Below are 25,931 nucleotides of genomic sequence, written 5' to 3'. Positions count from 1 at the left end.
CAGTTCGTACTGGATAGGTAATGCACCATTTTAAATGAGCATTAGGTGCTAACGTCAGTTAATATCGAACATTATAGGTCTGGGGCACACTGAAAACCAGCGTCGTGGCCTTCCTCATCGGGGGCCACGGCATATGCTGAGTGGGGTCCCATTGCGATGGACATCGCTGTTTGAGAGGGTGGCACTGCTCAGTTTACTTTCTCTTCCATTGTATGTTTAATGTGTCACCTCTGTCTTGTTTGCTTTTTTTTTATTTACCTCTTGTCTTTTGTGATGTCCATGGCAATAAATGTTTCTTTCTTTCTTTTAACCCAGTCAATGCCTGAGCTATGGGAGCGTGAAGTCAGCGAGACTTAAAATCTCCTTCAGATTTATATGATCTGTCACGTCATATATGTCAATGTCATCCCTCCCCTGCCGCTCCCATACCTCAGAGACTAACTGAGTTAGACGCTAAACCTATACAACTTAGCTGTGAAAAGAGATCACCGAAAATTAGTTATTAAAGCCTGGTCCGTGAGCACGTAGAATTTTGTCCAATGACCCAAAGCTATCCATCCTTATCGCTCGCGCGTAATTATATTGCTGTTGCGACTGTACGACGGGCCAGCAACATAATTACGCGCGAGCGATAAGGATGGGCAGCTTGGGGTCATTGGACAAAATTCTACGTGCTCACGGACCAGGCTTTAGGAAGAATGACATTCCAACACGACCCAATATTACTTATAAAAAAGTGTGAGCAAAATTTTACGAAGGCGAAGACGAGATTCTGTGAAGCATTCTTTTTTCGATAAATGTAATGCTATCCTTGTTCTACTCATAAGTTACATAAGAGATAGCATACATCGTCGTTTAAGCTCAGAAGATGCTATTCTTGCTTTATTTTCTTTGCTAAGAAGAAAATTTAAAAACTTGACTTAGATGAAAAAATACTAACATTAAACCTAAATGAATCTCATAGTAGTTGAAAGTGTAGAATGGATGATAAAACTTCATGATACCTTCCTTGCCAAATACCCAAATAAATGGGGGCAAAAACCTCATCAGTTGTAATTTTCTTCTGCCTTTTTTATGTTGAAATAGCTTCAGTTCCCATGCTGCCTACTTTTTTTCTCAAGTCATAAGTTATACATCAAGGAATACAAAAAAGACCCCTGGGCTTAAGTTGCAGTTAGTCAAAAACAAATCCTGGATGCCCCAACATTCTTATCATAGATCACATATCCATCGCAATGTCTACGTCACCGCTGTGACGTCACGGCACTTGGCTGCAGACTGTGGGGATGTGAACGGGCGATTCTCACTGAGTCTTCGGCTTGTGAGACCCGTCGCTTGTGAAGATGAAAGAGAAGTCGGATTTCTTCTGCGCGTAAGAGGTGAATTCATCTGGAAAAAATGTTATTTTGTATAGTCCAGAAACAGCAAACAACAGCTGTGAGACTATCGATTGTTTTGACGTAGATATGCGTTGAAAATGAACAGGGGGCGTAGTGTGAGTTTACGTTAAACGCATTCGATATCAATGGCGTTAAAAATATATTTTATGAAGATTTTAATTCTTGAAAGTTTCCGCTGTCACTCATTCGTCATACATTTATGTCACTTTTTTACGCAGTCGATATCGAATTATTTTGACGTAAACTCGCACTACGCCCCTAGGTGTTGCTAACATTATAACGGCAGGTGCGCAGTTATCTCGACCAATTAAGATAGAACCCCGGTTCCGCTGGACTATTATGGTGAATCCATTCGTGTTTATAATTTAACTTAGCTCGAAGGGTTAACGGGACTTTTAAAAAAAGTTTCCTCACCATAAGTAATGTAGCCCTTTTCATTCAGGTCTAGCGCATGGAAGGTGCTTCCTCAGGAGTCAGCCCTTCCCAAGGTCTCAATGTAGATGTTGCTAGCCATATCTTACAATCTTACCACCATACGCGTAGCCACCTCTTCGAAGGTCCCAATGTGGATGTTTCCAGCAATATCTCACATTTTTAATGCAGTGTTGCCAACATTGAACTCACCGTAAGTGATGTACCCTTTCTCGTCCAGGTCTACCGCACGGAAGGTGCCCTGGGCCTCCTCAGAAGTCAGCCCGAGGCAACGTATAGCCACCTCTTCAAACATCTCAATGAACAAGTTGCCAGCATTATCTCATAGAGTCTTGAACATTGAACTCACCGTAAGTGATGTACCCTTTCTCATCCAGGTCCACCGCGTGGAAGGTGACCTGGGCCTCCTCAGGAGTCAGCCCGAGGCAGTGCGTAGCCACCTCTTCGAAGGTCTCAATTTACAAGTTGCCAGCAATATCTTACATTCTTGATGCAGTGTTGCCAACATTGAACTCACCGAAAGTGATGTACCCCTTTTCATCCAAGTCCACCATGCGGAAAGTGCTCTGGGCTCCGTCAGCACTAAGGGTTTTTTTAAATTAGATGTTTTCAGCAGGACGTCTGTCGTGCGTTTACAAGACCGCCCACTAACTATTGGTCAATTTTATTCCGACGCAGTTGTCATACAATCTACCGTGTGAGATCCTCCAAACGTACGACAAACGTCCAGCTCCAAACGTCTAATTTGAAAGAGCTCTAAGCCCGAGGCAGCGCGTAGCCACCTCTTCGAGGGTCTTAATGTAGGAGTTGCCAGCATTATCTCATAGAGTCTTGAACATTGAACTCACCGTAAGTGATGTACCCTTTCTCGTCCAGATATGACGATTTGTAAGAACTATTTATTAGTCTAAACAAATAAAGAAATTTTGACTTTGACTTTGACTTTGACCAGGTCCACCGCGCGGAAGGTGCCCTGGGCCTCCTCAGAAGTCGCCCAAGGCAGCGCGTAGCCACCTCTTCAAACATCTCAATGTACAAGTTGCCAGCATTATCTCATAGTCTTGAACATTGAACTCACCGTAAGTGATGTACCCTTTCTCATCCAGGTCTACCGCATGGAAGGTGCCCTGGGCCTCCTCAGGAGTTAGCCCGAGGCAGCGCGTAACCACCTCTTCGAAGGTCCCAATGTGGATGTTTCCAGCAACATCTCACAGAATCTTGAACATTGAACTCACCGTAAGTGATATACCCTTTCTCGTCCAAGTCTACCGCGCGGAAGGTTCCCTGGGCCTCCTCAGGAGTCAGCCCGAGGCAGCGCGTAGCCACCTCTTCAAACATCTCAATGTACAAGTTGCCAGCATTATCTCATAGAGTCTTGAACATTGAACTCACCGTAAGTGATGTACCCTTTCTCGTCCAAGTCTACCGCGCGGAAGGTGCCCTGGGCCTCCTCAGAAGTCAGCCCGAGGCAGCGCGTAGCCACCTCTTCGAAGGTCCCAATGTGGATGTTTCCAGCAATATCTCACATTCTTGATGCAGTGTTGCCAACATTGAACTCACCGTAAGTGATGTACCCTTTCTCGTCCAGGTCTACCGCACGGAAGGTACCCTGGGCCTCCTCAGGAGTCAGCCCGAGGCAACGCGTAACCACCTCTTCGAAGGTCCCAATGTGGATGTTTCCAGCAATATCTCACAGTCTTAATGCAGTGTTGCCAACATTGAACTCACCGTAAGTGATGTACCCTTTCTCATCCAGGTCCACCGCGCGGAAGGTGCCCTGGGCCTCCTCAGAAGTCAGCCCGAGGCAGCGGGTAGCCACCTCTTCGAAGGTCCCAATGTGGATGTTTCCAGCAATATCTCACAGAGTCTTAATGCAGTGTTGCCAACATTGAACTCACCGTAAGTAATATACCCTTTCTCATCCAGGTCTACCGCATGGAAGGTGCCCTGGGCCTCCTCAGGAGTCAGCCCGAGGCAGCGCGTAGCCACCTCTTCGAAGGTCTTAATGTAGGAGTTGCCAGCAATATCTCATAGAGTCTTGAACATTGAACTCACCGTAAGTGATGTACCCTTTCTCGTCCAGGTCTACCGCGCGGAAGGTTCCCTGGGCCTCCTCAGGAGTCAGCCCGAGGCAGCGCGTAGCCACCTCTTCAAACATCTCAATGTACAAGTTGCCAGCATAATCTCATAGTCTTGAACATTGAACTCACCGTAAGTGATGTACCCTTTCTCGTCCAGGTCCACCGCGCGGAAGGTGCCCTGGGCCTCCTCAGGAGTTAGCCCGAGGCAACGTATAGCCACCTCCTCAAACATCTCAATGAACAAGTTGCCAGCATTATCTTATACAAGGTGTTAGGTAAATGGGTATATGAGCCGACACTAGCCCATGTTAACATGGTCATATAAATGGTATGGTGAAGTCAGAAAATTGATATCTTCATTTTAATTATTTTAATTTTCATACAAATCGGATTTTATAAAAAATATTTTGTATGAAAATTTAAAAAAATAAAATGATGATATCAAATATCTGACTTCACCATACCATTTATATGGCCATGTTAACATGGGCTAGTGTCGGCTCATATACCCATTTACCTAACACCCTGTAGAGTCTTGAACATTGAACTTACCATAAGTGATGTACCCATTCTCGTCCAGGTCTACCGCGCGGAAGGTTCCCTGGGCCTCCTCAGGAGTCAGCCCGAGGCAGCGCGTAACCACCTCTTCGAAGGTCCCAATGTGGATGTTTCCAGCAATATCTCACAGAGTCTTAATGCAGTGTTGCCAACATTGAACTCACCGTAAGTGATGTACCCTTTCTCATCCAGGTCTACCGCACGGAAGGTGCCCTGGGCCTCCTCAGAAGTCAGCCCGAGGCAACGTATAGCCACCTCTTCAAACATCTCAATGTACAAGTTGCCAGCATTATCTCATAGTCTTGAACATTGAACTCACCGTAAGTGATGTACCCTTTCTCATCCATCTCATCTCAGAAGTCAGCCCGAGACAGCGCGTAGCCATCTCTTCGAAGGTCCGAATGTGGATGTTTCCAGTCGTATCTTACAATCTTGATGCAGTGTTGCCAACATTGCTGTGTCCTCTGTGGTCTAGTGGTAAGACCACCTGCTTCTGACGCAGAGGTCCCGGGTTCGATTCCCAGTGGGAGCAGATTTTTCTGTTCGGTTTGGTTGGTGGTAGGGCTTGTTCTAAGTCCGCCTGGCTAGCTACCACCATCTTACCTAAGTCTGTCGCCATAACAACAATGTTAACAGCATTGTTGTGTTCCGGCAGTTAGAGGTAAGATAGCCAGTTCCTCCGTGATTGAGGATTCCGGGTGAAGCTCGCTTCCACCTTCGGCCTGATCGTCACTTACCATCAGGTGAGATACAGGCCAAGAGCTTCCTCGTTGTGGATAAAAAAAAATTAACTCACCGTAAGTAATATACCCTTTCTCGTCCAGGTCTACCGCGCGGAAGGTGCCCTGGGCCTCCTCAGGAGTTAGCCCGAGGCAACGTATAGCCACCTCTTCAAACATCTCAATGTACAAGTTGCCAGCATTATCTCATAGAGTCTTGAACATTGAATTCACCGTAAGTGATGTACCCTTTCTCATCCAGGTCTACCGCATAGAAGGTGCCCTGGGCCTCCTCAGACGTCAGCTCGAGACAACGCGTAGCCACCTCTTCGAAGGTCTCAATTTAGAAGTTGCCAGCAATATCTTACAGTCTTGATGCAGTGTTGCCAACATTGAACTCACCGTAAGTGATGTACCCTTTCTCGTCCAGGTCTACCGCGCGGAAGGTTCCCTGGGCCTCCTCAGGAGTAAGCCCGAGGCAACGTATGGCCACTCCTCAAACATCTCAATGTACAAGTTGCCAGCATTATCTCACAGAGTCTTGAACACTGAACTCACCGTAAGTGATGTACCCTTTCTCGTCCAGGTCTATCGCGCGGAAGGTTCCCTGGGCCTCCTCAGGAGTCAGCCCGAGGCAGCGCGTAGCCACCTCTTCGAAGGTCCCAATGTGGATGTTTCCAGCAATATCTCACAGAGTCTTAATGCAGTGTTGCCAACATTGAACTCACCGTAAGTGATATACCCTTTCTCGTCTAGGTCCACCGCGCGGAAGGTGCTCTGGGCCTCCTCAGGAGTTAGCCCGAGGCAGCGCATAGCCACCTCCTCAAACATCTCAATGTACAAGTTGCCAGCATTATCTCACAGAGTCTTGAACATTGAACTCACCGTAAGTGATGTACCCTTTCTCGTCCAGGTTCACCGCGCGGAAGGTGCTCCTCAGAAGTCAGCCCGAGACAGCGCGTAGCCATCTCTTCGAAGGTCCGAATGTGGATGTTTCCAGTCGTATCTTACAATCTTGATGCAGTGTTGCCAACATTGCTGTGTCCTCTGTGGTCTAGTGGTAAGACCACCTGCTTCTGACGCAGAGGTCCCGGGTTCGATTCTTAGTGGGAGCAGATTTTTCTGTTCGGTTTGGTTGGTGATAGGGCTTGTTCTAAGTCCGCCTGGCTAGCTACCACCATCTTACCTAAGTCTGTCGCCATAACAACAATGTTAACAGCATTGTTGTGTTCCGGCAGTTAGAGGTAAGATAGCCAGTTCCTCCGTGGTTGAGGATTCCTTGTGAAGCTCGCTTCCACCTTCGGCCTGATCGTCACCTGATGGTATCAGGTGAGATACAAGCCAAGAGCTTCCTCGTTGTGGATAAAAAAAAATTGTACTCACCGTAAGTAATATACCCTTTCTCGTCCAGGTCTACCGCGCGGAAGGTGCCCTGGGCCTCCTCAGGAGTCAGCCCGAGGCAGCGCGTAACCACCTCTTCGAAGGTCCCAATGTGGATGTTTCCAGCTATATCTCATAGAGTCTTGAACATTGAACTCACCGTAAGTAATATACCCTTTCTCGTCCAAGTCTACCGCGCGGAAGGTGCCCTGGGCCTCCTCAGGAGTCAGCCCGAGGCAGCGCGTAGCCACCTCTTCAAACATCTCAATGTACAAGTTGCCAGCATTATCTCATAGAGTCTTGAACATTGAACTCACCGTAAGTGATGTACCCTTTCTCATCCAGGTCTACCGCATAGAAGGTGCCCTGGGCCTCCTCAGACGTCAGCTCGAGACAACGCGTAGCCACCTCTTCGAAGGTCCCAATTTGGATGTTTCCAGCAATATCTCACATTTTTAATGCAGTGTTGCCAACATTGAACTCACCGTAAGTGATGTACCCTTTCTCATCCAGGTCTACCGCATAGAAGGTGCCCTGGGCCTCCTCAGACGTCAGCTCGAGACAACGCGTAGCCACCTCTTCGAAGGTCTCAATTTAGAAGTTGCCAGCAATATCTCACATTTTTGATGCAGTGTTGCCAACATTGAACTCACCGTAAGTGATATACCCTTTCTCGTCCAGGTCTACCGCGCGGAAGGTGCCCTGGGCCTCCTCAGGAGTCAGCCCGAGGCAGCGCGTAGCCACCTCTTCGAAGGTTTTGATGTTTAGTCGCCCCGTACGGTTGGTGTCGTATAGCTGGGTAAATAAACCAGTGTTTTAACGTATGTAATGGGTTGAAAGTAAGGTATGAAATGTTTAATATTTTAAACTATTATGTTGCATTGTTTTACTATAAAATTATCACTTCACGGGATCACCATGACTCGTGCAACCGAGCCGAAACGTCGGGAGGGTAAATATTATTTACCGTTAATTATTAAAATAGATATTGTTGCAATAAATCCCGTGAAGTGATAAATTTATGAAATGTTTGTTTGTAATCTCATAAAACTAAATTAATTTAAAAAAGTAGTTATTGAGTTGACAAAATAGTAATGTCGCTGGCTAGTATTGCTATACAAAATCTATGGAAGAGTCTCGTTTTGACAGTTATAAAAAGTACGTCAATTGATTGGTGGTGAAAATACCCTATTGTTCAAGCTAGCGTCTGACATCATGAATTTTCTTCTAAAGCCTGGTCCGTGAGCACGTAGAATCCCGTCCAATGACCCCAAGCTGCCCATCCTTGTCGCTCGCACGTAATTATGTTGCTGTCGCGCTCGCACACTCACTGCGGGCGCGCGTCGCACAGTCGCGACAGCAATATAATTACACGCAAGCGATAAGGATGGGTAGCTTGGGGTCATTGGACGGGATTCTACGTGCTCACGGACCAGGCTTTATACATCAAATGCATTTGTTTTTCCGCAGATCGTCTTCTGTTTCGTGGTTACCTTGAAGGCCAGCGACAGCAGCTGCGACAGCGGCGCGTGCTGCAGCGACAGGAAGCACGCGCTCAGCAGGTAGTCGGGGAAATGGACCAGCCCGCTGGACCGCTGCAACAAGGACATTCATAAATTAATACTCTTATGCCCGTTTTCACCATCAATCCCTAATATTTTTAAGTGACCCTCATGGTAACATTATATAACAGGAATTTTGTCTTCATAAGAGTCACTTGCGCCGCTTGCATCCAGTTACCTCCCGCAACCTTCACCAGATCGTCGGTCCACCTAGTGGGAGGCCTGCCCACGCTACGTCTTCCAGCTCGTGGTCGCCACTCAAGAACTTTCCTGCCCCAGCGGCCATCAGCTCTTCGAGCTATGTGTAACCGGTCTTTGTGGAAATCCTTGGGGGAGGCCTTTGTCCAGCAGTGGACGTCTTTCGGCTGAAACGAACGAACGAACGAACGAACGAAGAGTCACTTAAAAATTAGGGATTGATGGTGAAAACGGGCATTAGACTTGCACAGCGCGAATTCATGTAAGTAAAGCATAATCTCGACTTTCTAATTTCAATCAATCATCATCCATATACATCCAAAACGGAAAACGCAGCGTGGGACATAAGGTGGACCGACGACATCATAAACGTAGCAGGAAGGCGCTAGACGCAGATCGCTACTAACCGGGCAAGATGCAAAGCATTGGAAAGAAAGAAAGAAAGAAAATATTTTTATTGGGGGAGGCCTATGTTCAGCAGTGGATGTCCTATGGCTGAGATGATGATGATGATGATCCATACAAAGATGGATTTTATCCATAGGTCTATCCATTTAGTCTAATCTAGTGCCATTTACTAGCTAGGTGACTTCTATTTATTGAGTCAGTCAACCCATGCCCATTTAATTTCATTTTGTGTTCCACACTTATATTAAGCACTATAATTACTAAATTTATATGAGAGTCTTGCGCTTACCTATTGTCTAGTGAAACTGGAGCAGCCTTCTAAAGCCATCACTGTTAGTCCGTCTGATAAAACTCCATCTTTCTCTGTCAATGTCTGTTCTCCCTTGTACGAATGCTAGTTTTTCTACCTTCACGAATATACCAAAGTGCCTTTGCGGGTATTGGTCTGGGGGCACGTCTTACGCTGCTAAGTGGAGCTCCAGCTGTTGGAAGAAACTGTTCCTTACCTGCACGAAGATGTCAAAGAGCCTCTGCGAGCGTTGATCCATGGGAACTCCGAGGCGCTGCGCGAACTCCTCGCCCGACACCCATCGCGAGCGCGTCTGCACGCCTTGCGCTGCCAAGTGTAGTTCTAACTGGGATCGCTCCAGGTTATAGTAGGAACTGTTCCTTACCTGCACGAAGATATCAAAGATCCTCTGCGAGTGTTATTCCAGGGGCACCCCGAGACACTGTATGAACTCCTCTCCAGCTCCACACATCAGCTATTGCGTAATTTTTGGTAAATGCCCGGTGCTTCTAGTCTTGTAAACCTAGGGTAGCCTTTTTAACGCTACCACCATCCGTATTTAACAGTACGAAGACCGGTAATGCTTCAACAACCTGCTAAGACTGCTTAGGTAGTCTTCATCTTCTCTTAAACTTTCCTTACCTGCACGAAGATGTCAAAGAGCCTCTGCGAGCGCTGATCCATGGGAACTCCGAGGCGCTGCGCGAACTCCTCGCCCGACACCCATCGCGAGCGCATCTGTACGGCGCTGCCAGGTGTAGTTCTAACTGGGATCGCTCCAGGCTGTAGTAGGAACTGTTCCTTACCTGCATGAAGATGTCAAAGAGCTGCGAGCGTTGGTCCTGGATTACACCCATGGGTTATGGATTCTACCACTCCACGCTTACAGCGTAGATTCTTGCGAGAACCATGTGCTTATCTATAGTCCAGTAAAACTGGGGCAGCCTTCTAAAGGTACCATCGTTAGGCTGTCTGAAAAACCTTCCTTCTTCACATCAATCTCACCTGTATAAAAACTGGTATTACTACAGCAGCCTTCTTAGGCTACGATTGAGCAGTATCATTTTTTCAATGTTCCTTACCTGCACGAAGATGTCAAAGAGCCTCTGCGAGCGCTGGTCCATGGGAACTCCGAGGCGCTGCGCGAACTCCTCGCCCGACACCCATCGCGAGCGCGTCTGCACGCTTTGCGCTGCCAAGTGTAGTTCTAACTGGGATCGCTCCAGGTTATAGTAGGAACTGTTCCTTACCTGCATGAAGATGTCAAAGAGCTGCGAGCGTTGGTTTTGGATTACACCCATGGGTCATGGATTCTACCAAACATGTATGTAGATATAGTCTTGTCTCCGAGCACGTACAATTTCGTCCAATGACTCGATGGGTAACTCCATCCTTAACGCTCGCGCGTAATTATATTGCTGTCGCGACTGTGCGACGGGCGGCCGCAGTGAGTGTGCGAGCGCGACAGCAACATAATTACACGCGAGCGATAAGGATGGGTAGCTTGGGGTCATTGGACAAAATTCTACGTGCTCACGGACCAGACTATAGATAACCACGGCCACTCTATTCAGACCCCACTACTCCGCGCTCTTAGCATAAATTATTATGCGAGCCTTGTGCTGTGTGTGTCTAGTGAAACTGGGGCAGGCTTCTAGCTTTAGAAGGCAGCCCCAGTTTAACCACTGCTAGTCCGTCTGATGAAACTCCATCTTTCTCTGTCACTGTCTGTTGTCCCTTGTACGAATGCTAGTTTTTCTACCTTCACGAATATACCAAAGTGCCTCTGCGGGTATTGGTCTGGCGGCACGTCTTACGCTGCTAAGTGGAGCTCCAGCTGTGTGAAGAAACTGTTCCTTACCTTCACAAAGATGTCAAAGAGCCTCTGCGAACGCTGATCCATGGGAACGCCTTACGCTGCTAAGTGGAGCTCCAGCTGTAAGTGGGAACTGTTCCTTACCTGTACGAAGATGTCAAAGAGCCTCTGCGAGCGCTGATCCATGGGAACTCCGAGGCGCTGCGCGAACTCCTCGCCCGACACCCATCACGAGCGCGTCTGTACGCCTTGCGCTGCCAAGTGTAGTTCTAACTGGGATCGCTCCAGGTTATAGTAGGAACTGTTCCTTACCTGCACGAAGATATCAAAGAGCCTCTGCGAGCGTTGTTCCAGGGGCACCCCGAGACACTGTATGAACTCCTCTCCAGCTCCACACATCAGCTATTGCCTAATTTTTGGTAAATGCCCGGTGCTTCTAGTCTTGTAAACCTAGGGTAGCCTTTTTAACGCTACCACCATCCGTATTTAACAGTACGAAGACCGGTAATGCTTCAACAACCTGCTAAGACTGCTTAGGTAGTCTTCATCTTCTCTTAAACTTTCCTTACCTGCAAAAAGTTGACAAAGAATCTCTTACGCTCGCCTTACGCTGCTAAGTGGAGTTCCAATTATGAGCAGAAACTGTTCCTTACCTGCACGAAGATGTCAAAGAGCCTCTGCGAGCGTTGGTCCATGGGAACTCCGAGGCGCTGCGCGAACTCCTCGCCCGACACTCATCGCGAGCGCATCTGTACGGCGCTGCCAGGTGTAGTTCTAACTGGGATCGCTCCAGGTATAATAGGAACTGCTCCTTACCTGCACGAAGATGTCAAAGAGCCTCTGCGAGCGCTAGTCTTAGACTACACCCATGGGTCATGGATTCTACCAAGCATGTAGGTATGTAGATATAGTCTGGTCTCCGAACACGTAGAATTTCGTCCAATGACTCCAAGCTACCCATCCTTATCGCTCGCACGTAATTATATTGCTGTCGCGACTGTGCGACGGGCGGCCGCAGTGAGTGTGCGAGCGCGACAGCAACATAATTACACGCGAGCGATAAGGATGGGTAGCTTGGGGTCATTGGACAAAATTCTACGTGCTCACGGACCAGACTATAGATAACCACGGCCACTTTATTCAGAACCCACTACTCCGCGCTCTTAGCATAAATTATTGTGCGAGCCTTGTGCTGTGTGTGTCTAGTGAAACTGGGGCAGCCTTCTAGCTTTAGAAGGCAGCCCCAGTTTAACCACTGCTAGTCCGTCTGATAAAACTCCATCTTTCTCTGTCACTGTCTGTTGTCCCTTGTACGAATGCTAGTTTTTCTACCTTCACGAATATACCAAAGTGCCTCTGCGGGTATTGGTCTGGCGGCACGCCTTACGCTGCTAAGTGGAGCGCCAGCTGTTGGAAGAAACTATTCCTTACCTGTACGAAGATGTCAAAGAGCCTCTGCAAGCGTTGATCTATGGGAACGCCTTACGCTGCTAAGTGGAGCTCCAGCTGTGTGAAGAAACTGTTCCTTACCTTCACAAAGATGTCAAAGAGCCTCTGCGAGCGCTGGGCCATGGGAACACCAAGGCGCTGTGCGAACTCCTCGCCCGACACCCATCGCGAGTGCGTCTGCACGCCTTGCGCTGCCAGGTGTAGTTCTAACTGGGATCGCTCCAGGTTATAGTAGGAACTGTTCCTTACCTGCACGAAGATGTCAAAGAGCCTCAGACTCTGCGAGCGCTAGTCTTAGACTACACCCATGGGTCATGGATTCTACAAAGTATTTTTAAACCGGCAGACAGTGGTGACTGAGTTTGTTGCGGCGCTTCTTCTCAGCACTTGCCTTCTAAAGCTGCCACCGTTAGACCGTCTGAAAAACCTCCATATTTCACTGTCACATCATTCAATCAGTTCTCCACTGTACGAAGACTGGTAAGAATACTACTAGAACCATGTTTTCAATGTTTCCTACCTGCACGAATATACCAAAGTTTGCGGGTATTGGTCCAGCGGCACGCTTTACGCTGCTAAGTGGAGCGCCAGCTGTTGGAAGAAACTGTTCCTTACCTGCACGAAGATGTCAAAGAGCCTCTGCGAGCGTTGGTCCATGGGAACTCCGAGGCGCTGCGTGAACTCCTCGCCCGACACCCATCGCGAGCGCGTCTGTACGCCTTGCGCTGCTAAGTGTAGTTCTAACTGGGTTCGCTCCAGGTTATAGTAGGGACTGTTCCTTACCTGCACGAAGATGTCGAAGAGCTGCGAGCATTAGTCCTGGATTACACCCATGGGTCATGACCCATGGGTGTAATCCAGGATCAGATCAGATCAGAATCCATGGATTCTACCAAACATGTATGTAGATATAGTCTGGTCTCCGAGCACGTACAATTTCGTCCAATGACTCCAAGCTACCCATCCTTATCGCTCGCGCGTAATTATATTGCTGTCGCGACTGTGCGACGGGCGCCCGCAGTGAGTGTGCGAGCGCGACAGCAACATAATTACACGCGAGCGATAAGGATGGGTAGCTTGGGGTCATTGGACAAAATTCTACGTGCTCACGGACCAGACTATAGATAACCACGGCCACTTTATTCAGACCCCACTACTCCGCGCTCTTAGCATAAATTATTGTGCGAGCCTTGTGCTGTGTGTGTCTAGTGAAACTGGGGCAGCCTTCTAGCTTTAGAAGGCAGCCCCAGTTTAACCACTGCTAGTCCGTCTGATAAAACTCCATCTTTCTCTGTCAATGTCTGTTCTCCCTTGTACGAATGCTAGTTTTTCTACCTTCACGAATATACCAAAGTGCCTTTGCGGGTATTGGTCCAGCGGCACGCCTTACGCTGCTAAGTGGAGCGCCAGCTGTTGGAAGAAACTATTCCTTACCTGCACGAAGATGTCAAAGAGCCTCTGCGAGCGCTGATCCATGGGAACGCCGAGGCGCTGCGCGAACTCCTCGCCCGACACCCATCGTGAGCGCGTCTGTACGCCTTGCGCTGCCAAGTGTAGCTCCAGCTGAGATCGCTCCAGGCTGTAAGCAGTAACAGACAGTTATAAACTTGGCTTTACGGGACTATTCCCACGTCTCATTCCCACTGCTGCAACTCATGTAACTAGGATCTCCTCAGTTTTTTTTCGGACTGACTGTGCTGATAGTCGTGAGCAGCTTTCTTAGCTTCACCGTGCAAAGGTGAGACCAGGTTCTTTACAGCTTGACATCCATTAAAGCCAACCAGTGAAGTTAGACCCGGGGGAAAGTTAACTGTCATTGGACCCGCTACGAAGTAACCCAGAGGAACATAACTAGGCTCTACCAGCGGCTTCCTCTGTGGTTGAGGATTCCAGGTGAATTTATACTTACTATCATAATCATGGATTTCCATCAGGTGAGATGCAGGCCAAAATCATTGTGGATAAAAAAATCTTATATTCAAAAACTTGATGACACGTAGCTTCTTCTCCTCTCCCTCTTTTTATTAAAACAAGACTTTTACGCGTGGATCCCGTTTTACCAGCTTAGGGGTTGAATTCTACAAAATCCCGTCTTAGTGAGCACCTACTTAGTGAGCACCCATGCAAAATTTGAGACTCCTAGCACTTGTTGTTTATGAGATTTCGTGAGGAGTGAGTGAGTCAGTCAGTCAATCAGTAACCTTTCGCTTTTATAGATAGATTTATATATGAGCATTTCAGAGTTCTTGTAAATACCATAACCGTGATAAAATAATTTTCCCCTTACCCCAGCTGTCCCCTGATCTCGTTGATCTCCCTCGCAGCAGCCGCGTTGGGGATGCCAAGCTGCTTGGCGCGCGCGATCAGCCGACAGTCGTCGTAAGTGTAGTCGAGCACTGGGATCCCGAGGGCTCTGGAAGGTAAGGTAAAATGAAAGGTTTTACTTCTATGATGTGTAGGAACTAATACATATCAAAGAAATTTTCGAAATCCGCAAAATCTGTTCACAGTTTATAGTTTAAAGAGATTTAAGTGTTCTTTAGGAACCTATGTAGGCTTACATAAATAAACGATGTGATTTTGATTTTTAAGTGTAAGTACCTACTCCTTGGGCCTTTGCACAGTAGTGGAGGTCATTTGGTTGAAATTAACGAAGAATATATATTACCCATATCCATTAATTAACAGATATAATTAAAGAAATCCATACATAACCATCCTTCTGGCGCAGTCGCTTAAAAAATTACAAGTACATGATACAAGATCATTAAATAGGTACCAATGGGCTGAGGTGGTGCACTATAGTATACCTATCATTCATGTCATCTACCACTAAAAGCCCTGATAATATTCTTACTGAACAATGGCGTACGAATAGTACCAGTCATCTTATCAACAAAGCCATGGTTTATTAATACTTCTTAGTACTTACTTGGCCATGACATCCCTAACGTTCCTGGCGTAGAGCTTGGGGTCTCGCTTCTCCTCCTCGCTGGGGTAGTACACCGGCAGGAACTCGATCTCGCACGAGCTGTGAACCTGCGTCAGGGTCAGCCAGAGCAGCTTTAACCTGGAATTAGGGTAAAAACACTGTTAGCCAGCTTTTGGCAGGAAAATGTACGTCTCATTTTTTGTATTTTTTTGTAGTTTAAGACCCTTTCGTAAGTGATCGTAAAATGTAAAATAAAAAAAATAAAATAAAATACTTTTATTTCGAACCAGGGTAAAAAAATACGAGGTATATCTACAGCTGGACCTGTTTAAGATACAATTTGGTTTCCATCCAGACTCCAATAAATACGATTTTAAGAGGTTCATCTGTCTATTGTATGTGGACATAAAATCTAGTAACTAAAGATCCATATCTGATTTAATTAAGGCTACTGACAACGCCACACCATGACTGTGGCGGAGTTTTGGGCTGACGCTGTGTAGGTTTGTTGTCGACACAACAACAAGAAGAAGAAGAAGATCCATATCCATAATCCAAAGAATATTATGCTGGTACTGCAACTTTTGGGGATTTAAACCCTCCAGCAACATTAAGCCAGCCTAAAGATCCCCTGAGTGGGGATCGAACCTCGGCTTAAAGAGTTGCTAGGGGGAAGGATCCATAACATGTACCGGTTCCACCAAAAGAAACGGATCGAGTAGCATCGCGACGTGGGCCCTTGACGACGATACTCTCTCAGGAGAATCATTTGATACATGTTCCTTCAAGGAAGATGACACGAAGATGTTAACAGCATTGTTGTGTTCCGGCAGTTAGAGGTAAGATAGCCAGTTCCTCTGTGGTTGAGGATTCCGGGTGAAGCTCGCTTCCACCTTCGGCCTGATCATCACTTACCGTCAGGTGAGATACAAGCCGAGCTTCCTCGTTGTGAATAAAAAGAACTTACGCGCCAGGCCCCTCCCAGGTCCAGGTGACGGTGTCCCGGGCATTGGGGTAGCGGATGGTGACGGGCTGCACCGGCACCCCGGGGTAGAAGCCGCCCGGCTTGAACGTGATAAGGCAGGAGCGGTTGGTACATGTTCCCTCGGGGAAAATGAGCACCTGGAATTTAATAAACAAAAGTTTTGTACTAGAAAAAACCTAATATGACTCCGCAGTCCGCATTTTCTTTTTTTAAAGATTAATTATTAGTCATTTTGTTTTGCACAAATAACTAATAGTCCCGTTGGTGCCTCGTACTAACTAAGCTAAATGTCACGTGTCAGTGAGCTCACCACAATAGTCAACCGTCGGCGGGAATCGAACCCGCGTTCCTCAAATGGCGAGCCAATCCGACCCCGTCACCGTTCGGTGTGGTTCGGTTGTCGTGGTTCATTTGTTTTCATAAACAGACAGTTTTTTACATTACTTGTATTTCTATTAGCTAGAAAGAGTCAAACAAAAATCAAAAGAGGCCCATACAAGAAAATGTTTGGTGTTTTGTTTCAGTTCGATTTATGAAATTTAAAAAATAGAACGCATTATGCCATGCTGCTTTATCGATCATGCATATTGTTTATCAAAGGGGTAACTGTCAAATGTTGAACCACAAATGACACGTAAAAAGAGGGTACTTCGGTAGTTTGCAAAATTTTATTCATCCAGTTCGGCCCGCGCCCCCACTCAGAGCACCTCTCTGTATCTACGGTCCGGCGAATTTCAGTGTCCTGTTAAAATATTACCTATTAGTTTCTGGATCAGTGCAGTAAATTACGTATTCTGTGGCAATAATGTGTATTGTGTGAATGGCGTTTCATTTTGAAATTTTTTCTTTGGTGAAACATCCTCTAAACACGAACTTTGGATGCTTGCGGATAGGGGTGAAATTGTCATCCTTGGATTTAGTCAAGGTGAGTGATTTTCCATCAATTTTCAGTATGAGTTTTATTTTATCCACAACGAGGAAGCTCTTGGTCTGTATCTCACCTGATGGTAAGTGACGATTAGGCCGAAGGTGAAAGCGAGCTTCACCCGGAATCCTCAACCACGGAGGAGTTTTAAGTTAATGAACCTACTTGTAAAAGTATGGTACCGTTTTGGACAATAGACTTAGCGGACGCTTCGCTTATCTACCTACACTATAAGATAAATCATAATACGAGTTACTTCCCCAAGTTTCTGGATATATCAGTTTTGGCCGTGCGTTAAAGTTACTCAAGATAAACTATTACAGAAGGCCAGGAGTCCACAGCAAATATAACATTATGATTATTATCCTAAAACGTGAAAATAAAAAACGAACCAGCTTATTGCATAAGAAACTAATGTGTCTGATTAATAATCTTGAATGCCAAATCGCAATTAATTTAATAGCTATTTAATTTAAACACCACACACGATGAAGAAAGTTCTTAAATAGGCTAATATAGGCAAATTTAATAAGACATAATGTGGAGTTAGCGTGTCTATTCGTTTAATACCTAACTAATAAGACCAAAATGTATCTCTCTCGTGTGGTTTTTTTGTACATTAGGTAGCTTTTTCAGTCTTCTTCTTGTCGTGTCGACAACAAACCTATTGAGGCTTCCACAGACCAAACGCGGGTCAGCTGCAGCGCGGCAGTAGGCACACTGAAGGCAGCGGCAGTTTCAAAGCAGTTGCAACGCGCGCGGTTGTAAAAAAAGTGCTTCTGTCCCGCCGCCTGGTTTGTCGTTCGGCAGTTGCAGTGCGGCGCGGTTTTAGCGCGGGCCCGCGTTCAAATTTCGTGTGACACACTTCAAAGAGTTTCTTATATTACAACTTGCGCGGGCCCGCATTCAATCTGCACTGCTACTGCCCCGCGTTTGGTCTGCCGAAGCCTTAACAGTATCACCCCAAAACTCCGCTACAAGAATGGCGTTGTCAGTAGCCTTGATTAAATCTGTTGTTTGGGCACGCAGAGCACGACATCAAGTGCTTCATCGATTTTTTTTTCAGTTTTGACGTATCTCTGACTAGCGCATTAATTAATATCCTTCTCAGATTGTTTCAATATAGCTTATTTTGCAATTGCAAATAAAAAATCTCCTATATTTTTCCTGCAACTAAATCCGAGTGTGATCGTAATTATTTTCTTTCATTTGGAAAGTAGGTCTTTCCGTGTGAACTATAAAAAGTCGGTCAACTGCCTCTTACATTTATGAAATGAAGAAATAATATAGGTTAGTTAAAAAGTAATTTCGTTGCGCTTCTAACACATTGTAAGTAAGCCGTCCCGTCAGTCAAATAACGTTGTAAAATTTTTCGGTGGTCAATTCACAACGGTGTATGTAATTAGCAATATTAAACTTAATATGTTTTCCAACCAGACCGTAGCTTATTCGGATTTGATTACAAAAATTAGTGTACTGAGTACTCAGATATACGTGCATAAGAACCTTTGTTCGAGATGGCTTTGAAAGATAATAGAAAAAAGCTGCAATAAAGTTGTAAAGTAGTACGAAATACTATTTTCCTCATGTATACATTCATTTCTACGGTCGTATAATTGAATTTACGACTTATATTATTACTACTTTGTTCTGAATCAAAAGTAGAACATAATTTGAAATTCGTTATGGAATAGTTAGGGTTAGAGTGTCGCTCAAAGGAAGTCCCGCTCATTTTAAAATGTAGCCTGAATCCCCTTTTGGATACATTTAACTGAATTTTATTTAGAGATCTTGGCTGAACATTTGACTAAAAAAACGTTCCACGCATACAAAGATAATATTATATTGAAACGAGTTTTAAGCTTCTTTCTTTAATACCCGTCTGAAACTAATTTTGAGCGTACTAATATCACCCGAGTTTGAAGTGATTCTTCTCAAAAGATCTGCTTGCCACAAAATTATGTCGTATGAAGGTGAAGGTCGCGGGAAGCACCTGGATCGTTGTGGATATCCTTAGAGGAGGCCTTTGTCCTGCAATGGACGTTTTTGGCTGAAACGAAGGTCTGGTATCGCAAAGGGGGTGCACTAAAAATGACTTTTTTTATCTCATTTAAAGGCTTCGTCAAACAGAACGCGTACTTAACGCTGACGCGCGCTAACTTGACGCCGCGCTATGACGCTAAGATTGTGTTGTACTACCATGGTAAAATACCTTCAAACAGAGCGCCAACGCTAGTATCAACGCTCTGTCGCGGCGTTAGGATGGTATAACGCCTGATTCTACATTCTACCAATACAAATCGGCGCTATAGCGCGACTTTAGATTAACTCGACGCCGCGTAAGTACGCGTTCTATTTGGCGAAGCCTTATAGGATTTTAGTTGATGATGGATACCTGTGGCCAGTCTTCTTTAGAAGTAGCTCGTTCTATGATCTCCTTGATGGTGTTCTGCCGCGAGTTTGGGTCGTCCCGCCACACGTATACCGGCTGCGTGTAGTTGATCAGCTCTGGAATCATTAAAGTTATACATTATAATAAATCATTGGTTATGGTGTATTATACACCTGTAAATGTCATCTACGGCAAGGTCTCCTGAGGGCCTAGTGTGAGTTTACATCAAACGCGCTCACTAGTGCTCGTCAAAAAATGACATTAAATGTATGACGGATTGTACAGCGCCCGTAGCGGGAAACGTTCAAAAACTACAATTTTCATACATTTTTAAACGCGCTCACACACTCAGCCCGCTGTAGCTTTACCATGAGTTTACATTTATCGTCATCGCTAGCGAGTGCGTCAAAAAATCTATGAAGGTTTTAGAGCTCTGTCACATAAATGTGATTTTTATACACAAATAATTAGGTAATAAGAATTGTTTGGTAGAAAAGAGAATTCTCAAAAGAATCTAACTTTTTGGATGTTGAACCTCTTTTACTTTAAAACTCGTAACCGTTAATTCCCATAACTATTTTCTTTAGATGATGCACACAAATTATTTTATTTAATACCTATAAACAATTTCACTGAAGCATCAACAATACTAAAAAGCACAATTATTAATATGCAGCCAGACACGTAGTGGAACACAAGTTTATGTACATTAACATGCAGAAAACATACTTACCTACCGCTTCTTTTCTGGTCTCTATCTCTCTGGTAATATAATATTATTTGCGTACATTACGAGTAGGTATTATTATTTTTACAGACTCCAATAAAAATCGACTCTCCTCTTTTTATTTATTTAATTGTACACACATGTGCATGAAGGCACTATGTGAAAATAAGCCAATTGAATATTATATTAATTACTATGAATAAATTGATAAATTCTAGGTCAACGGGCCTAGCAATAATTTAGGCTTAGCGAAGAAATTCAAGAATTGATAAAATTCGAAAGTTTTTTAACAACACCTTAAAGTATATCGCAACTACGAGTATGTCGCAAAATCTTATTTCGCAAACTAAGGAATTTATTTACACTAATTTAGTTGATTTACCAACTTTAACTAAGCCTTTTAAAATTCCCACGTAAATCAGGACATTTGACTCATAGATAACGTCAGTCGTTAATTGCACGTAACAAAATTAAACTACACATACAAGTATGTCGCTTTCACTCCCATACATACGTCATTCATTACCATTCCGAGTCCACACCATGAATTATGTATGACTGTTTACGAAATACACGAGTTTTACGATATTTACACAAAAAGGCAGATAGTGCTAATAGGAAATTAAAATATCTTGCATATAGTCACTAAACGGCCAGATAACAAGCCTCTGTATAATAATGAACAGCAATAATTGTTATTACCTAACCTCTCATTCAAAGTTACATAGCAAAAAGTTTCTTGATCTTTTAATGTTTTCAATTCTTGAAGATATACCGAGAACATTTAAAAATTAATTGTAAGATGGTGAAAAAAGCATAATTTAATTAAAAATAATTAACTAAAAAGACAATTTTATAATATCAGTATAAAATGTAACTAGTTTCAATTAAAAACTGTCGCTTATGTATTTACAGTTAACTGTGATTCATTTACCCAAATAAATGGTGAAAACCTAGCCACATACATCGATATGCTCAACACTTTCACTCTATTAACGAGAAGTAATTTCACACAAAAAGCATATACAGTTTAATAATTGTACAACAACTCATGGCACGCATACGGAACATATTTTTAAGTTCACCTATAATTGGTTTTCTGACATTGTCTTAATGTTGTAATGCATTAAGCTCTCTTGTAAGACTTTATTTAAAAAATCATTAACAAAATTAAATGTTTCTGTCTGTCAACGACCTTCTCATCTCCCCATAAGTAATTTGCGTGTCTCAGCTTCGCACGAAACCTTTCTCTTGTTAGGCTTGGCTTGAAAAAAAAGGCTTTCAGAGCTTAATTAATAATATCTATTATGGATATAATAATGAAATACCCTCAATTACCAAACCATAATTTAAGAATTTTCATCTCGCCAATTTGATGCCAACTCTCTTTCCCCTATTTGACTTCGTCAAAATCCTTATATTGTCTCGCATCAATGGCTTTTTCAGTTTGCTCGTAGAAAATTGCGAGAAACTATTCTACTTTCTCAAAACTCAATAAAAGTAACTTAATAATAACTTAACATCAAATTTAAAAAAAAACATTGATTCTGGTAGCAAAATACTAGTTATAAAAAAAATCCTTATTTTTTGTCATAAAACGAAGCTAATCTATTTTGAAGGCTCAATCTATTTTTATACCAAAGTTAATGAAAATCGGTCACTTTATAAATGAGCCTGAAAAGATGTAAGAGATGGTTTTTCTAGAATTTTCTCCTCCAATTGAGTGAGACTCCCGCAAAATGGTTTTACACTCAAGTTTCCATCCTAATGAGCACGACTTGAAAGCGGAACAACTTGCTGTCCATTGGAACAATAAGTCTCGTAATTGGGAGACGATTCCGCAATACATTCGTGGAATTTTCCACAATGGCTCTTTAATATGTCGAGCGAAGTAAGACGGCTTCAATGATATCGCCAGACGTATTTTCACGTGATATAGGGTAAACCAGCATTGGACGCTGCCATGCAGTCATTGGACAAACACTCCTAGAACGTAATGAATATTACTTCAAATGCAAATTGCAACTTATTAACATCCTTGTATCTCCATAAGTCGGAATCTCTCAGTTGTTGAAATACAAATGCTAATTTTTATTCAATTAATGACTTTACTACTCATTTATGGCCTTTAAGTGTCAAATAACTGGCAGTTTACCCTTCCTACCTCGTACAAATTGACGTTTCCGGGCGTGTTTTATTATTATTCTGTATCGATTTGTAAATAATACTCGTAACCATTTAATTACATGTGATTATTGTTTTAAAGACTAGCTTCTGACCTCTCGGTTTCAGTCATTATTGTAGATAAGTAGCCTACCTATATGTCGATTGTCGATCCTGTCAAACTGTGAACAACTTTTCTACCACCTTGTTCATACTCGTACAAACATTCTTACAAAATTCTCACTCTCCCATAATAACAACAGTACACACACATAGAAACAGCAGCACAGATTGCTGCTGCTATTCTATGCTGCTCTATACCCACCACCAAATTCATTTTATAGCACATAAACCAGCTATTGTAATTATGAACATGCTTACATATAAATCAGTAGGTAATTGAATACCCAAACGTTTTCTAGCAAATCTCTAACTCCCGTATTCACAAACGATGCTTGCTTAAGTGAAGCAGCAAATCGAACGCACAGCGTTGAATACAGCTCTGTCATTAGTTAGTGTGTCATCCTGTGCGTCCACGCGCATTGTAAGACCTCATAGTAATGTTTGTAAACGTTGCATTTCAGTACCAAGTAGACATGCGGGTCCAATGACAGTTTAACTTTCCCCCGGGACACACTTGGCCTTCACTGGTTGGGTTTTTATTGGCGGTCAAGCTGTAGATCCTGGCTACCAAGTAGACAGTATTTTCTAGCAAATCTTTACTTCATCGACCGGCAGCCACGAGGGCGAAGCACCCTTCCGTGCCGGGTGGGCCTTGGGCTGTCGCGGAGACCTGACGTTGTTGCTCGGCCTTGGGTTTGGATAGCTCATCTGAGATCAGCTAACTCTGAGTTGCACCATTTTACTCTAAAAACAAACACCAGAAATCTGTCAAACTCCATACAAAAAACATCGGTTATTGTCACAGTTAGTTGGTGCAACTCTGCCTAAGCATAAGTAATGTAATAAATGTTTACGTGTCAAGACGGTAATTTAAATTATAACGTTTATTCCCGATGTCCCCCACTATTTGTCCACCACTGGTGGACATCGAGAAAAAAAGTTGCAATGTCCACCAGTGGGGGACAGCGCTACTGAAATCTTCCCGTTGGGCCCTACTGGTGGACACTGAGAAGAAATGAGTTGCTCTGTCCCTCAGTGGTGGACATCGAAACCAAAAAAGTTCCGTTGTCCTCCACTATTGTATTTGTGTTCATGAATACAAACATTTTAAGTAAATCTTATACTAATAATTATAATACATACATTTTTAAAGCATTTTTATTATAGTTTAAAACAATCCTTAATTTATACTGACGCCCCTAGGAAGTGTGCGTTAATCGGAACGGTTTTGTGATTTTTAATTTTCCAAATACCCACAATGTTCATGTTATCAGAAATTATTGTGTCGGTAATGTTACTATTTTGCACTTATTATCTGTAATAATGTCGGAAATTGCAGGATCTCACGTTCACGACAAATTGAAAAAGTTTACATAAATAGGAAAGGTGGGATGTTAAGAAACTGAGAATTATATTTGATACGAATTAAAAAATATATTTTTTAATAATCACGAAAACAAAACAAATAGTGGGGGACAACGGAACTTTTTTGCGAGCGTTGATTCTGAGCGCGGTTCGTAATTAAAGTCTAAAATACATAATTATTATAATTTCTTTTACACACCGATAATTATTGGCAAAGAAATTAGCTTAGCTTTAATTAGCAATGCTCGTAAGAACATGTATTTATTTTGTAGTTTGTTTTAAGACACATTATTTTAGTATCTCACTACTATACGAGGCCAAGAGGTGGCTGTTCTCGTCGTGCTACGGCCCAGGCGACCTGAGACCTAGGCATGAAGCCGCACCGAGGCGTGACACGCTAGCCTTAAATAAACTTCATTTTATATAACAAGATTTTAGGTACAAACGACAGCACATCAGGCTATACATTTCCGTTGCAAAATCGCTTCTATTACAACTGCATAAGACCCTAGTGTTAAGCTTGAAGTGCTATCTATACAAATACCCGTGCTATCGTCCATGAATAATTCAGCAGTACTTTGGATGTAAACCTTATTGGCTCTACAAGAGGCAAAGACAATTGAAACGGGTGGATAAAAATTGATTGTATCAATGTTTCGAATATAGTTTATACTTAGTCAAGTCAGTAATCAAGAATTACTTAGATATTAAATTTTCTTAGCGATTAGAGTCCCTTTTCAAACTAAATTATAACTAAGTCTAAGGCTGAGTTGCATCTTATTTTAACCGTGACTATAAAACAATAACCGGTGTTTTTGTATGAAGTTTGACAGACTTTTGACGTTTGTTAAAGTTAAAGTAACATGGTGCAACCAAGCCTAAATTCGGATGGAAAAGCACTCACCCGGCAAGCGAAAGGTCGTGCGTGGGTTCGATTCCCGCCTTAGGCAGTTCTATTATTTTCAAGTTATTTATAATTTACTTAAATATGTTATTTTTTACTGCAATTAGTGGCCACTTCTAAACAATACCAAGGCACTAACATCCCTCAGTGTTCAACGAGCGAATTTAAACTTGAAGACCAATAGGAAAAGTAATGCTAAAGTCACACTTTAAATTTTACCAATTAAATCAGTTTCATTCTCTATTAGCTAATTAATTTTATCCTTATCAACAGTTCCAATCAGCCGTAGATTCTAGGTTTCTCAAAATTTGCAAGTCACACAGTCTTTATAGTGCCAAAGATTTAAATCCAAATTGTCAGAACGCATAAAAAAACTTTCAAAAACAGGTTTTAGAGCAGGTTTTTAAAATTTGCACTTTTTTTTTGTTAATTTAGTACTTTCTCTGTCGTAAATCTATAGGCCTGTGATCTGTTGGACTGTAACTTGACAGTAAAGATAGCAGTCTTGAGGTATCGGTATAAGTAAAGTATGCTATGAGCATTCAATAATAATACCTATAGAATACACACAAAACTCATACAAGTTCACAAAGATCTTCTCATACAAACAATCGCAAAAACGTACACACAACGACATACCATAAAAACGAAATTCTTTAGGTGTTACTTAATCAGAATTGAAGATTGCATTTGCAACGTGATTCTTGAATGCATTTTTTGACACCAAACAACAATTGAGGCAAAAAAGTTTCTCAAGCAGATGCATTATCTTGCGACGTTACTTAAAATTCGAGTATTTGGTCCAAAAAATTATTATTTAAGTAAGTAGGAAATTAACATACATTGCGTTTCATCATCATCAGTTGAATTAGTCTACACTGCAAGAGCACTACCCTCTCTAATTCAAAAATGCAAATAGAGGATATGTCATATACTCCCCACGCTGGCCAGACGGGTTGGGGAAGTTTATGCGTTTGCATTAGTTCTAGCCTGCCCATGGTGCTCATGGAAATATGTGCAGAATAAACTCGAAAAATAGTCGTATAATAGGCACAGAATCAGTACAATTGCAAAACAAACTCAAGACTTACTTTCATCTTTATCTGTCTCTACATCTCAAACA

The 25,931-nt window shown here is 43.4% G+C and overlaps 2 protein-coding genes across 2 annotated transcripts in view; both read right to left on the bottom strand.

The window, feature by feature from the left end:
• Positions 1-3,192: 3,192 nt before the first annotated feature.
• Positions 3,193-5,370, bottom strand: LOC135077345 (uncharacterized). The gene is made up of 8 exons (XM_063971870.1): positions 5,268-5,370; positions 4,636-4,764; positions 4,466-4,594; positions 4,043-4,171; positions 3,731-3,859; positions 3,561-3,689; positions 3,393-3,485; positions 3,193-3,317 (listed from the first exon to the last, which is right to left on the bottom strand). The coding sequence occupies exons 1-8, from the start codon at positions 5,368-5,370 to the stop codon at positions 3,193-3,195; spliced, it is 966 nt and encodes a 321-aa protein (XP_063827940.1).
• A 6,955-nt stretch (positions 5,371-12,325) lies between these two features.
• LOC135077344 (lysophosphatidylcholine acyltransferase) overlaps positions 12,326-25,931 on the bottom strand; it is a 49,147-nt gene continuing 35,541 nt past the window's right edge. Inside the window, exons 4-10 of the mRNA XM_063971869.1 lie at positions 19,530-19,642; positions 16,192-16,346; positions 15,225-15,362; positions 14,580-14,705; positions 13,727-13,871; positions 12,908-13,096; positions 12,326-12,541 (exon numbers count right to left, since the gene is read on the bottom strand). Of these exons, the coding sequence (XP_063827939.1) occupies positions 12,326-12,541; positions 12,908-13,096; positions 13,727-13,871; positions 14,580-14,705; positions 15,225-15,362; positions 16,192-16,346; positions 19,530-19,642 (1,082 nt within the window). The remainder of the gene's footprint in view (positions 12,542-12,907; positions 13,097-13,726; positions 13,872-14,579; positions 14,706-15,224; positions 15,363-16,191; positions 16,347-19,529; positions 19,643-25,931) is intronic.

Source organism: Ostrinia nubilalis, chromosome 13 (genome assembly GCF_963855985.1).
Source record: "Ostrinia nubilalis chromosome 13, ilOstNubi1.1, whole genome shotgun sequence".
Taxonomy (NCBI): Eukaryota; Metazoa; Arthropoda; class Insecta; order Lepidoptera; family Crambidae; genus Ostrinia; species Ostrinia nubilalis.
Note: the sequence above shows the minus strand (reverse complement) of the source record. Positions and strands in the feature narration are given on the sequence as shown.

Bases quoted from the DNA above. Each gene is read 5' to 3' on its own strand.
- LOC135077345 (XM_063971870.1), bottom strand. From the start codon at position 5,370: ATGTTTGAAGAGGTGGCTATACGTTGCCTCGGGCTAACTCCTGAGGAG. The intron at 4,765-5,267 runs GTGAGTTAATTT...CAAGACTATGAG, and splicing joins GAAAGGGTATATTACTTACG to ATAATGCTGGCAACTTGTAC. The intron at 4,595-4,635 runs GTGAGTTCAATG...AGACTCTGTGAG, and splicing joins GAAAGGGTACATCACTTACG to ATATTGCTGGAAACATCCAC.